The sequence below is a fragment of the Petromyzon marinus genome, chromosome 14 (assembly GCF_048934315.1).
Source record: "Petromyzon marinus isolate PM22_M1 ecotype Great Lakes invasive population chromosome 14, UKy_Petmar_22M1.pri1.0, whole genome shotgun sequence".
Classification (NCBI taxonomy): domain Eukaryota; kingdom Metazoa; phylum Chordata; class Hyperoartia; order Petromyzontiformes; family Petromyzontidae; genus Petromyzon; species Petromyzon marinus.
The window spans coordinates 15447755-15463457 of NC_133680.1; the positions used below are offsets into that span (position 1 = coordinate 15447755).

Genomic DNA, 15703 nt, shown 5'->3' on the forward strand with positions numbered 1-15703 from the left:
GAGACTGCATTCGATTGGCTGAGGACTTGGGAGATATTTGGCAGGATAATAAAGAGAGAGCGAGAGGTGGAGAAATACACAAAGGGACAGTGTTGATGTTAAGGAGGTTTAGAGGAACGAGGAGGAGGATATATGAAGGGGAGTGTGATGTGTGACCGGGGCTTGGCTGGGAAGAGCTTCCTACGAGTGGGTGTGAGTTGTGTTTCTAGAACAATAAGGTCCACTTTCCACGACAACTCATGTGGATTTCCTTTCACTAGCAACTACAATTGTGCAATGCTATGCTGCGATAGGCTCGTATACTCACGAGTAGTTATAATGAATAATGCATCGGTTAATCACTGGCCCAGATAAATTAGAATACAATTATAATTGACCCACCCCTACTGATCAGCCCTACTGAAAATCTGTGAAAAAGAGCTTCATAGGGCATTGGATTCCTCTATAATAAATTACGATTCTGATAGCAGTGGCATGTTTAATACATTCAACTGTCGCGGCGAGAGAAGGAATCGAACTTGCGTTCTTTAAAGTGCAAGTCAAGTGGTGTGCGCTCACCACTAAGAAGGCAAATGTTGTAGCGTTTCGCTGCTCTAAACGTGCGGAGAGTCGCAATCTGGAACTGATTGTCACGCCTGGCTCTGAACCCGGGGAGGAGTTGTGTAAGGGGGTTGAAGTGGGGGAAGCGGGGAAGGGAGGAGGGGGAAGCAGGGAGGGGAGGAGGGAGTTAAGGCGGGCTGGGGAGGAGGGGGACGCGGGGAGGGAGTTAAGGCGGGCAGGGAAGGAGGGGGAAGCGGGGACGCCCCCACTTTGGGGGCGTCACAAGAGCCCCGCCCCCCTGCTGGGGGTCACCTTGGGAGGCTCTCAGCGTTTGGCAGCAGCAGCAGCATCAGCGGTGGACACGGTAGGACAAACGCGGCGTCCGCGTTTGAGCTAGCGAGCGAGTCACCCCCACCCCACCTCACCCCGTATCTGTAGTATAGGGAGCGGTGGCGCAGTGATTAGCACTACGAGTCTGACCACCCGAGGTCGATTACCGCTCAAGTCAATATCAGAACCAGACCTGGGCCTTCGCCGGGTCAGCGTTAGAATGCGCGCATGGCACTGTGCGCTGTGCACAGCAGCAGCGGGGAAACAATGGCGACTGACCGACCGCTCGTTTCGGCCCTCATAGATGCTCCGCCAAAAGCACTTGCCCCGACAGCAGCCTGTGTGGGGTACACGGAGGGTCTTTGTCTCAGTATATTATGTGTATACTCTTGTCCCTCAAAACACTTAGATATGCTGACTTGAGTGACACGTTTTTCGATATATTGGAAGTTAATCTTTACGATTGAAACATTTTGAGTGCTCTTCGTGAGACAGTGGCTGCTCACCTCTGCATACCGTGGGGTTGAAAGACGAGAGTTTATTGTTCATGAGTCAATACACTACACACAGCAGCAATCATCGCCCCCTATTGCCAGCAGACGGCTGCCCGCCTCACGGGCCAGGTGCTGAGTCACCCTCGTGCGGCACAGGGACAGCTGCCACTTTGGGGTGCCCTCTCAAATATGTTGAGATGAAATACAAGTCTAATTGAACTAAAACTAAACTTTTTTTTTTACCAAGGTCAAGGCCCACTGACCTACGTAGATATTTTTCAGAAGCGACCTGGCCACAAATGACAGCTCATTGAAGTGGCTTATCGTTACGTGGAAATGTATAGCAGTCAAATAATCTAAACGTATGTTGTTGATTCTAAATGTGGAGGGGGGAAAATTCACATGACCACGGGGAGAGGAGACACGCAAATTCCAAATATACGGGTGTCAGGGTCGAAGTCGAACCCACGACCTTCCTGTAAACCAGGCGAGGTAGTTAACATCTAGCCATCGTGACCCTTGTCGCGTGTGAAACGCTCTGGAGGCAGGAAGGAGTACGGCTCTAATGGAGACCACTCATTCTATATAATGGGTTTGTTTCTGTTCCCAGGATCAAAAGTCAATGCATAGATTATCGGAGCAAGTGTGTTTGCATGTTTTGCCACAAGTTCGTGTGGTTAATGCAGACTTCATTCTTTGCAAAAGTTATCTATTTTGTGTTTGAACGTCTTAACAAAACTCCTGTTGCTAGATCGGGTAAAAAGCTCTTATTTTTCATACCACGCATTCTCATAAGGGAGAGCCACGGTGGCGAGGTGTTAGCTACCTCGCCTGGTATCCAGGTGCTCGTGGGTTCCATCCCAACCCTGACGCCTGCTGTATATTTAGCGTTTGCGGTCTCTTTCTCTACCTCTCTGTAGTAGCGTGCAATTTTCTCCGGTTCCTCCACATTTAGCAGCATGCGTTTATGTATTGTTTAGCTGCTACAGTGAGGGAAATAAGTATTTGATCCCCTGCTGATTTTGTACATTTGCCCACTGACAAAGAAATGATCAGTCTAGAATTGTAATGGTAGATTTATTTGAACAGTGAGAGACAGAATAACAACAAAATCCTGAAAGACGCATGTCAAAAATGTTATAAATTTTGCATTTTAATGAGGGAAAAAAGTATTTAAACCCCCTCTCAATCAGAAAGATTTCTGGCTCCCAGGTGTCTTTTATACAGGTAATTAGCTGAGATTAGGAGCACACTCTTAAAGGGAGTGCTCCTAATCTCAGCTTGTTACCTGTATATAAAAAGCACCTGTCCACAGAAGCAATCAATCAGATTCCAAACTCTCCACCATGGCCAAGACCAAAGAGCTCTCCAAGGATGTCAGGGACAAGATTGTAGACCTACACAAGGCTGGAATGTGCTACAAGACCATTGCCAAGCAGCTTGGTGAGAAGGTGACAACAGTTGGTGCGATTATTCGCAAATGGAAGAAACACAAAAGAACTGTCAATCTCCCTCGGCCTGGGGCTCCATGCAAGATCTGACCTCGTGGAGTTGCAATTATGAGAACGGTGAGGAATCAGCCCAGAACTACACGGGAGGATCTTGTCAATGATCTCAAGGCAGCTGGGACCATAGTCACCAAGAAAACAATTGGTAACACACTATGCTGTGAAGGACTGAAATCCTGCAGCGCCCGCAAGGTCCCCCTGCTCAAGAAAGCACATATACGTGCCCTTCTGAACTTGATTCGAAGCTTTCGTGACTGCAGGAATTACTCTTTGTTTTTTTTCGGTAAAGTCACGTATAAATAAGAAATAGTACAATAACATAATAGCATACGACGTTTCGGTTGCAACACAAGCAGCCATAATCAGGTACAGAAGAGCTAAATTTACGAGAGAGAGGAAACACATAACCCCAGATGTATATACAGACACCCAAGTAGGGGGAACTAACACAGATACAACAGGGGACACAGAGAGAGAATCGCACCAAACAAACAGGGTTTAGCAAAATTTGGAAACCATATAAAGCAGCACAGATGGTCGGTCAAAACACAACGCATAGTCTGGTTGATTACGCTATTTCAAAGATTGCTAAATTGCAAATTAAGTATGAAATTTTTAAAATACAGACCGCACACACACACATAGACATCCAAGCAGAGCGAACCAGCACAGAGTGAAGGCGCCTTAAATAGGCAGAGAAGGTAAGGCTGAGAGACAATGGGACAAATTAGCATGAGGTATGTATGAAGCAAAGGGGGGGTGGGAAGTGCGGAGCAGCAGCGCATACTCGGCAGAGAAGGTAAGGCTGAGAGACAATGGGACAAATTAGCATGAGGTATGTATGGAGCAAAGGGGGGCGCGGAAAGAGCGGAGCATCAGCACACACTCGGAAGCACCAAGGCCCACACACAGGCAGAGACAGCACAGAGACACAATCCAAGCCAAGACACAAAGGCAGATACACAAGCAGAGACAACACAAAGACACAGACCTCATACCTCCCCGTAGGTGGTTTAGACTTGATTCGAAGCTTTCGTGACTACAGGAGTTACTCTTTGGTTTTCTCTCTGTGTCCCCTGTTGTATCTGTGTTAGTTCCCCCTACTTGGGTGTCTGTATATACATCTGGGGTTATGTGTTTCCTCTCTCTCGTAAATTTAGCTCTTGTGTACCTGATGATGCTTGTGTTGCAACCGAAACGTCGTACGCTATTGTTATTGTATTATGTCTTATTTATACGTGACTTTACCGAAAAAAACAAAGAGTAATGCCCGTCTGAAGTTTGCCAATGAACATCTGAATGATTCAGAGGACAACTGGGTGAAAGTGTTGTGGTCAGATGAGACCAAAATGGAGCTCTTTGGCATCAACTCAACTTGCTTGGTTTGGAGGAGGCGGAATGCTGCCTTTGACCCCAAGAAGACCATCTCCATCGTCAAACATGGAGGTGGAAACATTATGCTTTGGGGGTGTTTTTCTGCTAAGGGGACAGGACAACTTCACCGCATCAAAGGGACATTGGGCGGGGCCATGTACCGTCAAATCTTGGGTGAGAACCTCCTTTCCTCAGCGAGGGCATTGAAAATGGGTCGTGGATGGGTATTCCAGCATGACAATGAGCCAAAGACATGGCCAAGGCAACAAAGGAGTGGCTCAAGAAGAAACACATTAAGGTCCTGGATTGGCCTAGCCAGTCTCCAGACCTTAATCCCATAGAAAATCTGTGGAGGGAGCTGAAGGTTCGAGTTGCCAAACGTCAGCCTCGAAACCTTAATGACTTGGAGAAGATCTGCAAAGAGGAGTGAGACAAATCCCTCCTGAGATGTGTGCAAACCTGGTGGCCAACTACAAGAAACGTCTGACCTCTGTGATTGCCAACAAGGGTTTTGCCACCAAGTACTAAGTCATGTTTTGCAAAGGGGTCAAATACTTATTTCCCTCATTTAAATGCAAATCAATTTACAACATTTTTAACATGCATTTTTCTGGATTTTGTTGTTGTTATTCTGTCTCTCACTGTTCAAATAAAACTACCATTAAAATTATAGACTGATCATTTCTTTGTCAGTGGGCAAAGATACAAAATCAGCAGGGGATCAAATACTTTTTTCCCTCACTGTATAAGTTCCCACATAAGCTCACTTCGTTTAGCTATTATTTGTGGCCACGTCGCTTCTGAAAAATAGATAATAGCTCATTTCAAATAAAAACTGTTCAAATAAAAATGTTTTGCTTAATGGTAATACCCTGACTAATGTAGGGCGTATCCCAAAACCTCCAAATGAAATGTAATAATACTATACAAAAACTGTACGGTTTTTAAAAAAATGTGCTGTCAATATGAAGATATCCCATTCAGTTCAATGAAACTTCATATACGGTACCTTATGGTAAAGAAACTATGAAGATACAATCCAAGATTAAGGTGCAACTATTAGGTTACAGAAAACAAATATAAACACCTCCATAAAAATATCTAAACGAGTTTAATTTACACAAGAAAAGAACAATATAAACAATATATTTCACAATGTTTTCAGTATATTTGCATATAGTGTGTGGAGCTGGGTTTTTGTTGTTACTGGTGGTGGTTATGAATGGCCGTATGAAAATTCTTCAAATGTATGGACTAATCATAAGACTCTTTCTCCAGATGGTTGTGCTGTCAAAGGAGTATGGCTGTGTGGTGTTGACAGGTGTTGCCAGCACTTTGCTGGTGACTTACCTGGGCATACGCGTTGGCATGGCTCGTAAGAAGTATAAAGTGCTGGTGAGTTTGCATATTTTTTTCGTGTGTGATGATGTTCTACTCCAGAAGAACAACACTACATATTCATGATACCTCTGCATTTCATCATAGGGTGATTGTTTAAACAGCTCAAAACGCCTTGCATCACATCTCATCTCAAACAATCCGAAGGAGACCCCTATGGACAATCGTCCCTATGTGGCACAAGGGGACTCGGATTTGGCCACAAGGTGACTTCGCCTGCTGTGCGGTGTATATGGTCTCATGTACCAATCGGTGCATTCGTTACTAAAGTTCCACTGGCAGCGGATATCAGCTCCTGACTATTGAAACTGGCTTCTCAGATACCGTTTAACAGGCCTAGTTCGTCGGGCAGTTTGCTAACAGCTTTGTTGCGCAGTTATTTGTTGAATTGATGTAAATATGTAACAAATATGGGTTTCATGACCTGGAAGTTCTGGGTGCTTCCGGTTTCCTCGCGTATGCACAAACACTCATTACTGGAGTCGGCCAGACATCCAAATAAAGTAACACAGAGCTTCGAGCAAATGTTGGTACTGGTTCTGGCTGCCCTCCACTATGCCTGTGGTGTCTGTGCGAAAATTTCAGTTTATTTTACAGTCTTTGGAGATGCAATTTGCATGGCTAACACTTTATAAAATGAATACTTTATTCTTCTTGGAGTGGAGTCTGAATTTTTACTACGAAGTGACGTCAGAAGGCATCGCTCTGGTCTAAATACGTATCTCTACATTGAAAATGTTTAGTTTGTAATCTGCACAGTGGAGAGTTCTTTCCTTCATTCGCTACTGTACATAGAGCCATTGAACACCAATAATCAGAAATTATGCTGGTGACATGGTCCAGCTTGTTGCAGATTTTTCAGTTTAATTCCAGCTGACAACCCTGGTAAATATTGTGAAGATGTGCATTAATCATGCAATAAGTGTCGTCTGCTACATAGCGGACGTTTAAAAATAACCCGTAACATCATTGGAAACAAGGAGGTCATTATGTGCTGCCAACATGGTCCAAATTTGCCAAAGTTGGAAAAAAAAATACTCAATTGAGAAAATACACACCAACGTCACCCCCTACTGGGAAACCACTGCAGACTGTGAAGCAGATTGGCCTTCATTATACGAACAGCACAAATACCAAGTGTACTCGTGCTGTTTTGATTGGATAAATATGCAGTGCTATTTAAGCGACATTTATTTTGGCTAAGCGTGCAACTTCACAAGCATTAGTCAATGCCAAATATGCATCATCATTCGCTTCGACTGGCTTTGTACTCTAAGTTATAGCGCTGAGGGCAGAAGTGGTAACTCTTGAGCCTCACAGCAAGAATAACCTTGTTCGATTCCTGACTTGGGTACATTTGTCCGTGGAATTTGTATGTTCCCCTATTCTACAGGGCTTTTCAGTTTACTGGCATAGCTAAAAAAACATACAGTGTCACTGGTTTTGGCCAAACATCCCGAAGCTGAAATGACCTGCAAATTACTAAATTGGGATTACAAACAGCAGCAACATCACCCCCAAACGAGAAAACTTGGAAGGACCCTCCAGAAAAAGTCTTGAGGCTCATACAGGCTTTCCTGGTTAAACAAGCATTAATAAAATAGAAAAAAAATCGACGGTGTTGACCCAAACTGCCGATGGAAAATATTGACCATTAGAGTCTGTTTGTCAAAATATGTTTTTCTTGAATGTCATGGTTTAAAAAAAAGTATTTTGTGTACAGTATACAACAATGTATATTTTTAAAGCATCAGATATCGAATGCATTACAATACACTTAAACAATGGGGAATTACTAGACCCTGTGGAGCGCCCTTTAGCGGAGGCCCTTCCGCCAGCAATGGCGTGAGCAAGCAATTGCAGGGCTGCACCTTTTACCTTTTTATGACCGTCTGAGACGTCTTGGAATAAAAACTATATTTCCACATTAGGGAAAGATGGGTGGACTTTGACAGTAGAGAGGGTGACTTTAATCCACATGATAGAAGCGGATATGAAGACACAGGACTCGGGGGGCCTGTGCTTAACGATTGTCGTAAAGAAACTTCCTAGGAAATTTGTGCAGAAAAAGAAGAGGCAGTCGTGAGCATGACTTTGAAGAGATGGAGAGTTCCCTTGCGGTAGAGTATATGGCACCTCTTTATTGAACTGGCGCACATGCTTCCAGCAACTAACTGCATTGTCATACTGTGTGTTTTCCTTACAGTACCCAGAAATGTACAGCAATGATCCGGAACATGGCCATATATTCAACTGCATTCAGCGTGCCCACCAAAATACGTAAGTAACTTTTATTTTGGAGATTGCTCCTGTAAACAAATCTGTAGTTAATTTCTCACGTAAGTTTTTTTAGCCAATGTCCTGATTCATAATTTATTTTGGGTTATGCCATGTAATAATCTCATTGTTAAGAAATAACCATCCATCATAACATTTTAAATAAATAGCGGTGGAAAGCCATAGCCTGCAGAAGTAGATTTCTGTGGTAGACTATTTTTGGTGGCAGAGGACATTGTAGAAGAGAGCACATGGTGTCCGCCATCTAAAAGGAGGAGGCGCCATCTTATGGGGGGGAAGAGCCATCTGGGGCTGGAGAATGACGGTGTGTTTCAAGATGAGGCTGGGAGTATCCTGCACCCAGTCTCACAATATAATTCTTGAGAACAACCTGGGAAGTTGTCAGGAAAACCTAGGAGACCTGCCTGGAGACACTAATAACTGTGGAACAGTGGGGTGAACATTTTTAAAATGCTCTTTTTGACTTTTACAGACTGTGAGGCCTCATTCCAAGGCGCTTTACAAACAATTATAAAATTGTACATAAGATAGTGTTTGAGATAAAGATTTGGGTTATTAAAATGGTGTTGTAGTTATGGTGACAGGATAACAAGTGGCAGTGGTTAAGGAGGGGATGGGGTAGTGATAGGGGTTGGGGTAGTGATCGGGGTAGTGATAGGAGTAGGCCTGGTCGTAGCTGCGCGACAGGGGCAGGAAGTAGCAGTAGTAGGATGTGCTAGAGAGAATATGGGTTTTGAGAGAGGCAATGGAAGCAGGTTAGTGAAGATGATTTTTTTTATTTGCTGCAGTAGGAGTTTGTTCCAACTTACACATTTTAGAGGCTATAGCCACAAAACCAGACTCTCACATATAACCCACATAAATTAGAATAAAAGTACAATACATTTTAACAGTTAATACATTATTTCAATCTCATTGGTTGCTGTGAGGTTATGACACCTATTCAAGAAGGCAGGTCAGTTAACACACTTACTCTGACTTCCTAGATCTTGTCCTGATAAGATTTGATGCAGTTTCAGACCAAACATCACTTTTCTAATTTATACATTTGGTTCAGAGAATTGTGCTTCAACTTACCAGGAAGTGCAAACAATAATAGGCATGTAAAAAGCTTGTATGAGTGATTGTTTTATTTGTTTGGCTGTGCTGAGTGTTTGAGGATTTTACAGTACAAATTTGTCCAGATCATTTGGTGGCCTAACCCAAAAATCACATGATTCAAGTGTTAACACATTTCTTGAATTTAGCAAGGTTATAAGGGCTTGGGAAAAGAGAGAGTGGGATTACTAAGTGGAGTGGTGTGAGGAAGAAGCAGAAAGTAAAATATGGTGACCTGCAATGTGGTGGTTGAGTGGGTAAGTGTGTGAATAAGTGGATGAATGTGTGAATGATTGAGTGTGTGGATGTGAGTGAATATGTATGTACAGTAAAACCTTGGATTGCGAGCATAATTCGTTCCGGAAACATGTTTGTAATCCAAAGCACTCGTATATCAAAGCTCTTGTATATCAGTTGTGATCACGTGATGCTCGGCAGACAAAGCGTATACATACTACTCGTATTGCAAGACCTCGCTCGTTTATCAAATTAATATTTATTTAAAAAATTTGCTCATCTTGCAAAACACTCGCAGACCAAATTACTCGCAATCAAAGGTTTTACTGTATTTTAAATTATTTCACACCATATGTAGCCAACCATGCTAATCGGAGTTGCACGGGACGAACATTAAACTAAACACAAAAAGCAGCTCTACAGAAATGAGTTTTCAATTTAGACTTAAAAGTGCATCGTTCAAGTGGCATCCCAATATTGGAAGGAAGAGTGTTCCAGATGGCAGTAGAAGTGCATCTGAGAGCACGCGATGCCATAAGTGTCTTTGTTCAATGGTTAGCCAAAAGGTGCTGCGAGAATGACTTGAGTGTGCATGATGGTTTATGCTCCTTGACAAGATTATCAAGGTATTTTGGTTAATTTTAGGCTCATTTGTGGCAAGCACTTTGTGTGTAACGAGCGTGACCTTGCAATGTATTCGTTCAGCAACTGAAAGCCAGTACAGCTCGGCAAGCACCGGACGAACATGATCGGATCTTTGCTGTACCTGTCATGACACGTGCCTAAGAATTTTGTGCACGCTACAGCTTGCTAATATTTTTTCCAGACATCCCATAGAGAAGTGAGTTGCAGTAATCGAGCCTTGTCATTACATGCCACCATATTGGTTATGTCACGACTCAACAGTGGCCGAATGTGTCGTAGAGCCATGGTAAGACAATTGCAGGACCTGAATGTGGTCGAGTATGGTGACGAAGCTCTTCCCACAAATTATTTCGCCTGAACCCAAGTGCCAACCAACAAAACCTCAGATTTTCCTGGATTAAGTAGCATTCCCTTTTGTGCAAACCACACGAGCACTGCTGCCGTGAAATCTTCGAGGTTACCGAGGCTCTCTATATCTAACTTTGACGTGACTGTGGTGTACAATTGTGTTTAATTAGCAATTTATGGAATTTTATGTCATGCGATGAGATTACTTCAGCGATTGGAGAGCAGCATGTTGAAAATACGAAGGGCTTGAGAATGGACCCCTGTGGTACGCCAACTAGCCACGGTATTGGTAATGACTTTGTCAGCCAGCTTGACGAACTGTGATCGGCTATATCTGATACCTTGACCTTAGCCACCCGATGAGTAGCTCATGGTCGATAGTGTCGAAGGCGGCTGAGAGATCGAGACCAACCAACGCTGTGGCAAACCAGTCATCTGTGATCTTGTAGAGGTCATCAGTGATCTTTAGTAGAGCCATCTCAGTGCTGTAAAACTATTGGTACGCCAATTTAAATAGGTTGAATCTCCCCGTCGCAACGACATGGAGAAGTAACCGCTTCAGACAAAGGTGCTCTATGACCTTTGAAATCATACTCAAGTTTGAGATCGTGTGATAGTTTGTGGGGTCACTATGGTTCAAGCCAGCTTTTTTCAGGAGCGGTGTTACCCGCGCCATTTTGAACCAGTCTGGAAAACAGCCCTCGCTGAACTAAAGATTTCCAGGTGGACAATCAGCAGCGCAAGCACGTCCGAGCATGATTTGACAATCGATGCTTGGATGTAGTCGAGTGCCAATGTCTTATTTGGCAGCTGCGCGATGAACATCGACACCTCTGCCACTGACATTGGTGCCAAGGTCTCGAGTTTTGCATTGGTTCCAGGTTGCTCAAACTCAAATGGCAGACTGGGAGAATGTGTTGCCTCGAGTTAGAAACTGCCGTCTTTACCATCACTATTTTATTGGAAAAGAATATGGTAAGTTCTTTGCACAGACCGAGTTTATTAGTTGATGGGTAGTTGGAAAACGGCAGACCCTTCACGACACGCCTCAAAGCATGGGGGGTCATGAGCCAGATCTGCAGGTGGCTCTGTAAGCGAGGAGGACAGTCTCCAAACCAGTTTTCTTCCAGAGACACTGCAGCATCCTCCGGATCTGCTCCGCTGCGATCGCCTCCGGTGACAGCCAGTTACCGCGCGCTTTCCCTGTTCTCTTTTTGTTTGTTCAGATGGGCACAAGGTCATCAAGAACAGCAGTAATGACATTTTCTAATGGATATTTTAGTGGATGAGGTGTTAGGTGAGTGTGTGAATAAGTGAGTTAGTGAGTCAATGGGTGAGTGGGTGGATGAGTAAGTGCACGAGTGTATTTTTGTAACCTGAATTGCAGTAATAAAACACAGGAGAGTCTGGCAGACCGAGTCTTCCATACCGCACTGTTTACGACTCATTTCACTAGTAAGTTCACAAGTAACGATATATCACATTGCACACCCCCTGTTAAAACATTACATCACGTTGTTGTGTTGTGCAGGCTGGAGGGCTACCCGGTCTTCCTATTCCTCCTCATGACGGGCGGCCTGCAGCATCCAGTATGTGTTCACCACTGCTCTGCCCTCCTGCATCACTGTGTCTGTTGCTGGATTGACCATTCAATGATGATCATTCATAAATTTTTGGTATTGGCGCTATCATTCGTATTGCATACGGTTCTCATTGTTACAGGCACAGTCTGCAGTAGTTTCACTGTGGGGGACGATGTTGCATTGTGTAATACCAATTGAGTAATTTGCAGTGTAAATTTGTAAATTTGAACCGTGACGCTGGCAACATGGGTTCTTTAATGTCCACTGTGAGAGAAGCAGATGGTGCATAATATTTTACAGTTAATACACCCACAGCATTTTCAATGGCTACTGATGATGATGTCATCGTAGACAGTGTGCACTTCATGAAAACTCCTCTTTAAACAAATTGCTATGTTGAATTCATTTTTAAATACATTTTTTCAAAAAGCAGCCCACCCTGCTCTTGTTCACCTGCTCTTATTCACCTGCTCATGTTCTGTTGTGTTTAGTTTTTTTATCCCCAAATTTATTTAATTTTGTTCGGCAAACTCGTATATCACTCATAATAATAAATACATGCACATCCTGGTTTCAAACTAGAAACTATTAGTTCACAGTTAAGTAAAATGATACCTGCAATTACTTGCGAGGCAGAAACGGGAACGTGGATTAGAGAGCATACGCAGGTTAGTGTCATCTAAACTACTGTAGTGTCAGCGGAGCGGGAGACAAGGTTTTTCAGGAGCACCTTTATTAACGCCTTCACAGGTTCACAGGTTTGCCCTCGCACTCTCCCTAGTTGTCTAGCCTAGCCTAAACACAACCCTGCCCATGTAACACCGATGGTGCCGATTGAGACAGCCAACAACTATTCGGCCGCGCACTGTCTAGCTAAGACGGCAGTGACGAAGGCGGCGAAGACGTCAGCAATGACGAGACGAGTCCACTCCCAGAACCGGCAGCCACGAAGCTCCCGCTCTCAGCTGCTTTCATGCTACCCAGTGTGGCCTGGCTCCACTCTGGCTGCGCCTCCCTTCTTGAACCCACTAGCAGGTTCCAGGGGCTTCCAGATGGGGTCTTCCATGATCCTTGCCCCAGTTCCTCCGCCCTGCCGACACATCCGTGAATCACCGGCATGTGTACTGTTCATCCACCGCAGTTGCAAGTGGGCTTGGGCAGGACGCGTCATGGCTAGAATGGGTGATGGGACAATCGCCAAGATTAATAACAGAGTGGCAGCCAAGGAATTTAAAGCGTCGAAGAGGATATCCACCTAGGAGAAAGAGGGATGAAATCAACTCGTATGCAGGGGCTGGGTATATTGTTGCATTCGCAGGATCATGAGAGGTGGCACTAGCTTGGTGATGTCTTCATCCAGCAGTGGATTGACCATGCCTGATAATGGTGAAATGTATGTGATTAATATTTAATTTAACATTTTTCTTTCCATTCTCTAGCGGATCTCCAGCGCTCTGGGTGGTGTGTGGATCCTTGGCCGGTTCGTTTATGCTCATGGCTACTCCACAGGTGGTAAGAGTATTTTCATTACTGACAAAGTGATACAAAACAAAGTCAGCCTGGTAGACCAAGACCTTGACACGGGTGGAGGAATCAACGAGTGAAATGACCAGAACAGCAATCATTATAGCGATAGAAGAGTGGATGAGTGATTGTTTAAGTGAGTGGGTGAGATTGGATAAGTGTGTGAGTCAGTGAGTTGGTCAGTGAGTAGGTGGGTAAGTGGGTGAGTACGTTTGTTGTTGTCATATGCAGTATAATGGGTCAACACTGGAAGAGACAAAACAGTCTTGTCCTCAACATGGGAGAAGGAATCAATGAGTGAAGTTCATGGGAACAGTAACCACTGCGAGTGAGTGGGTGGGTGAGTGAAAGTGAGTGGGTGAGTGAAAGTGGGTGAATGGGTGATTGGGCAAGTGAGTCAGTGAGTTTTGACCTGCTGTGTGGTGGTTGAACACAGTGAAGAGCAGTCGGAGAATAGTTGAAACACTTCTTTAATTCACCAACGCATAGCAACACTGGTTTCAAACCAACCTCGAACACACTTCCCACAGCCCCTTTTAACCTCTCCGCCGATGCTCCCAATACACATCCACGTCTGGTACGCCTCTGGACCTGGTGCGTGTTTGTGAGAGCGGAGATGTCATGTCTGTGTAGTGCGTGTGCGTAAGGGTGGCTCGCAGATCCCTTACAACAGTATGGATGAAAGAGAAATGTCAATCTAGTAGGGTCTACCAGACTCGATTGTTTAGGAATACAATTTGTCATGAACTTGGGTGTAGTATAAGAAATACCATGATATGTTAATTTTGCTGTAAATGGAATTGTAATAATTGTATTGGTTTGAACGTTCAATTATCTGAAGTACACTTGTTAAGTGAAACGCTCATGTTCTCCTCTCACAGACCCGAGGAAGCGAATGCGCGGGATGTTCGGTAACTTGGGGCTGCTTGGCCTGCTTGGAACTTCGGTCTGCTTCGCGGTGCACCAGTTGGGCTGGGCACCGATCCGCTAACTTGGGAACACCATGTCAGCATCAAACACTCCAACACTAATTATACCGCCAAATAATAATTAAAGGCATCATGGAGAATAAAATTTAAAATAAATAAGCAAACACGATACCTCATATCTATCCCTGCATATTAAAAATAGATATTTTTTACACATCCCTTCAGCCACAGCGTTCTGGGAGTGCATTGTTTAAACACAAGCAAACTGTTTTAGTTTTTACATTCCAACGTCCCATTAGCAGTCAGGCTTGCTTGATCCAATGCTGGTGAACTGCCAGATGCCATATGCAAGGATCCTCTCGGTATGGGTCATAATTCATTGAAAATATATATAATAGACAATACAGATTTAACACGTAGGCTTTCACGACCAACCCAAAAACCTATATTATGGAAGACAATACAGAATAATAATTAGCATCTAAACGGCCATGTGACTGATGCATTGTGTATGAGAGAGAGCTGTGAAGGAGGTGTATTGTCTGCTTATTTACATTGGATCACTGGTGTGGGAAAGATAACTTGTAAAACAGCCAGGCTACGGAAGTATATTTGGCCGTTGGTACACTTCGTTTTTTATTCATATTTTATTTTGTGGGTTAAGCCAACACAATGATCTGATACAATGTCTGTGAAGACCCTCCACCACCAAATATGGCCAAACATTTAATTGTCATTGGCACGGGCATTTCACTCGTCAATTATTATTGTTGAGCTCAGAACAATTCTCACTGGTGATCTGAAACAAAATTATCATAATTAGCCATTTCAAATAACTGCAGTATGTCTTGACTATCACCAAAACGTTTATTCTACTTTTCTGACCTGCCTATAGCTGAAGTATAAAACCAATTGCCATTTCCTATGAACTCAATGTGTTTGTGGTTTATGTCTTTTGAATATGCATTTGTACTGCGTGAGTTTGTGTTTTTTTTGCTTTATAGAAATTGGGTGGCTCGTTGCTATTGTCACACCGAGTCACTGGTAATTGCTTTGGGAGAGGACTTTGTGGCCAGTATTTGATTCCTTGTGCTGCTCTACAATGGGTTTGTGATTGTATTTACCTCTAACAGAAATGTCAGCCAATTTTTGGGATGAAATAAAAAAGTTTGCATATACTGCAGCTAACTTTTTATTCAAACATTCTCACGTTATGAAATATGCCTATAGCAACAAGTATCAGTTCTCAAAGTAAAAATTGATATGTTGTAACACTATGGTTCCCTTTATTGTGCTAAACTCTTTCCTGCATCATCAGCCATGGTCAGTCCACTGCTGGATGAAGGCCTCCCCAAGCTGCAGCCACAACTCACGATTGTGCGATGCAACAATACACC

At 43.7% G+C, this 15703-nt stretch overlaps 1 protein-coding gene across 1 annotated transcript; it reads left to right on the forward strand.

Annotated features, from left to right (window-relative positions):
- Nucleotides 1-761: 761 nt before the first annotated feature.
- On the forward strand, nucleotides 762-15484 carry MGST3 (microsomal glutathione S-transferase 3). The gene is made up of 6 exons (XM_032953974.2): nucleotides 762-904; nucleotides 5525-5641; nucleotides 7851-7924; nucleotides 11802-11859; nucleotides 13293-13365; nucleotides 14259-15484. Exons 2-6 carry the CDS (start codon nucleotides 5525-5527, stop codon nucleotides 14366-14368), a joined length of 432 nt encoding a protein of 143 aa, XP_032809865.1. The 5' UTR covers nucleotides 762-904; the 3' UTR covers nucleotides 14369-15484.
- Nucleotides 15485-15703: the final 219 nt, after the last annotated feature.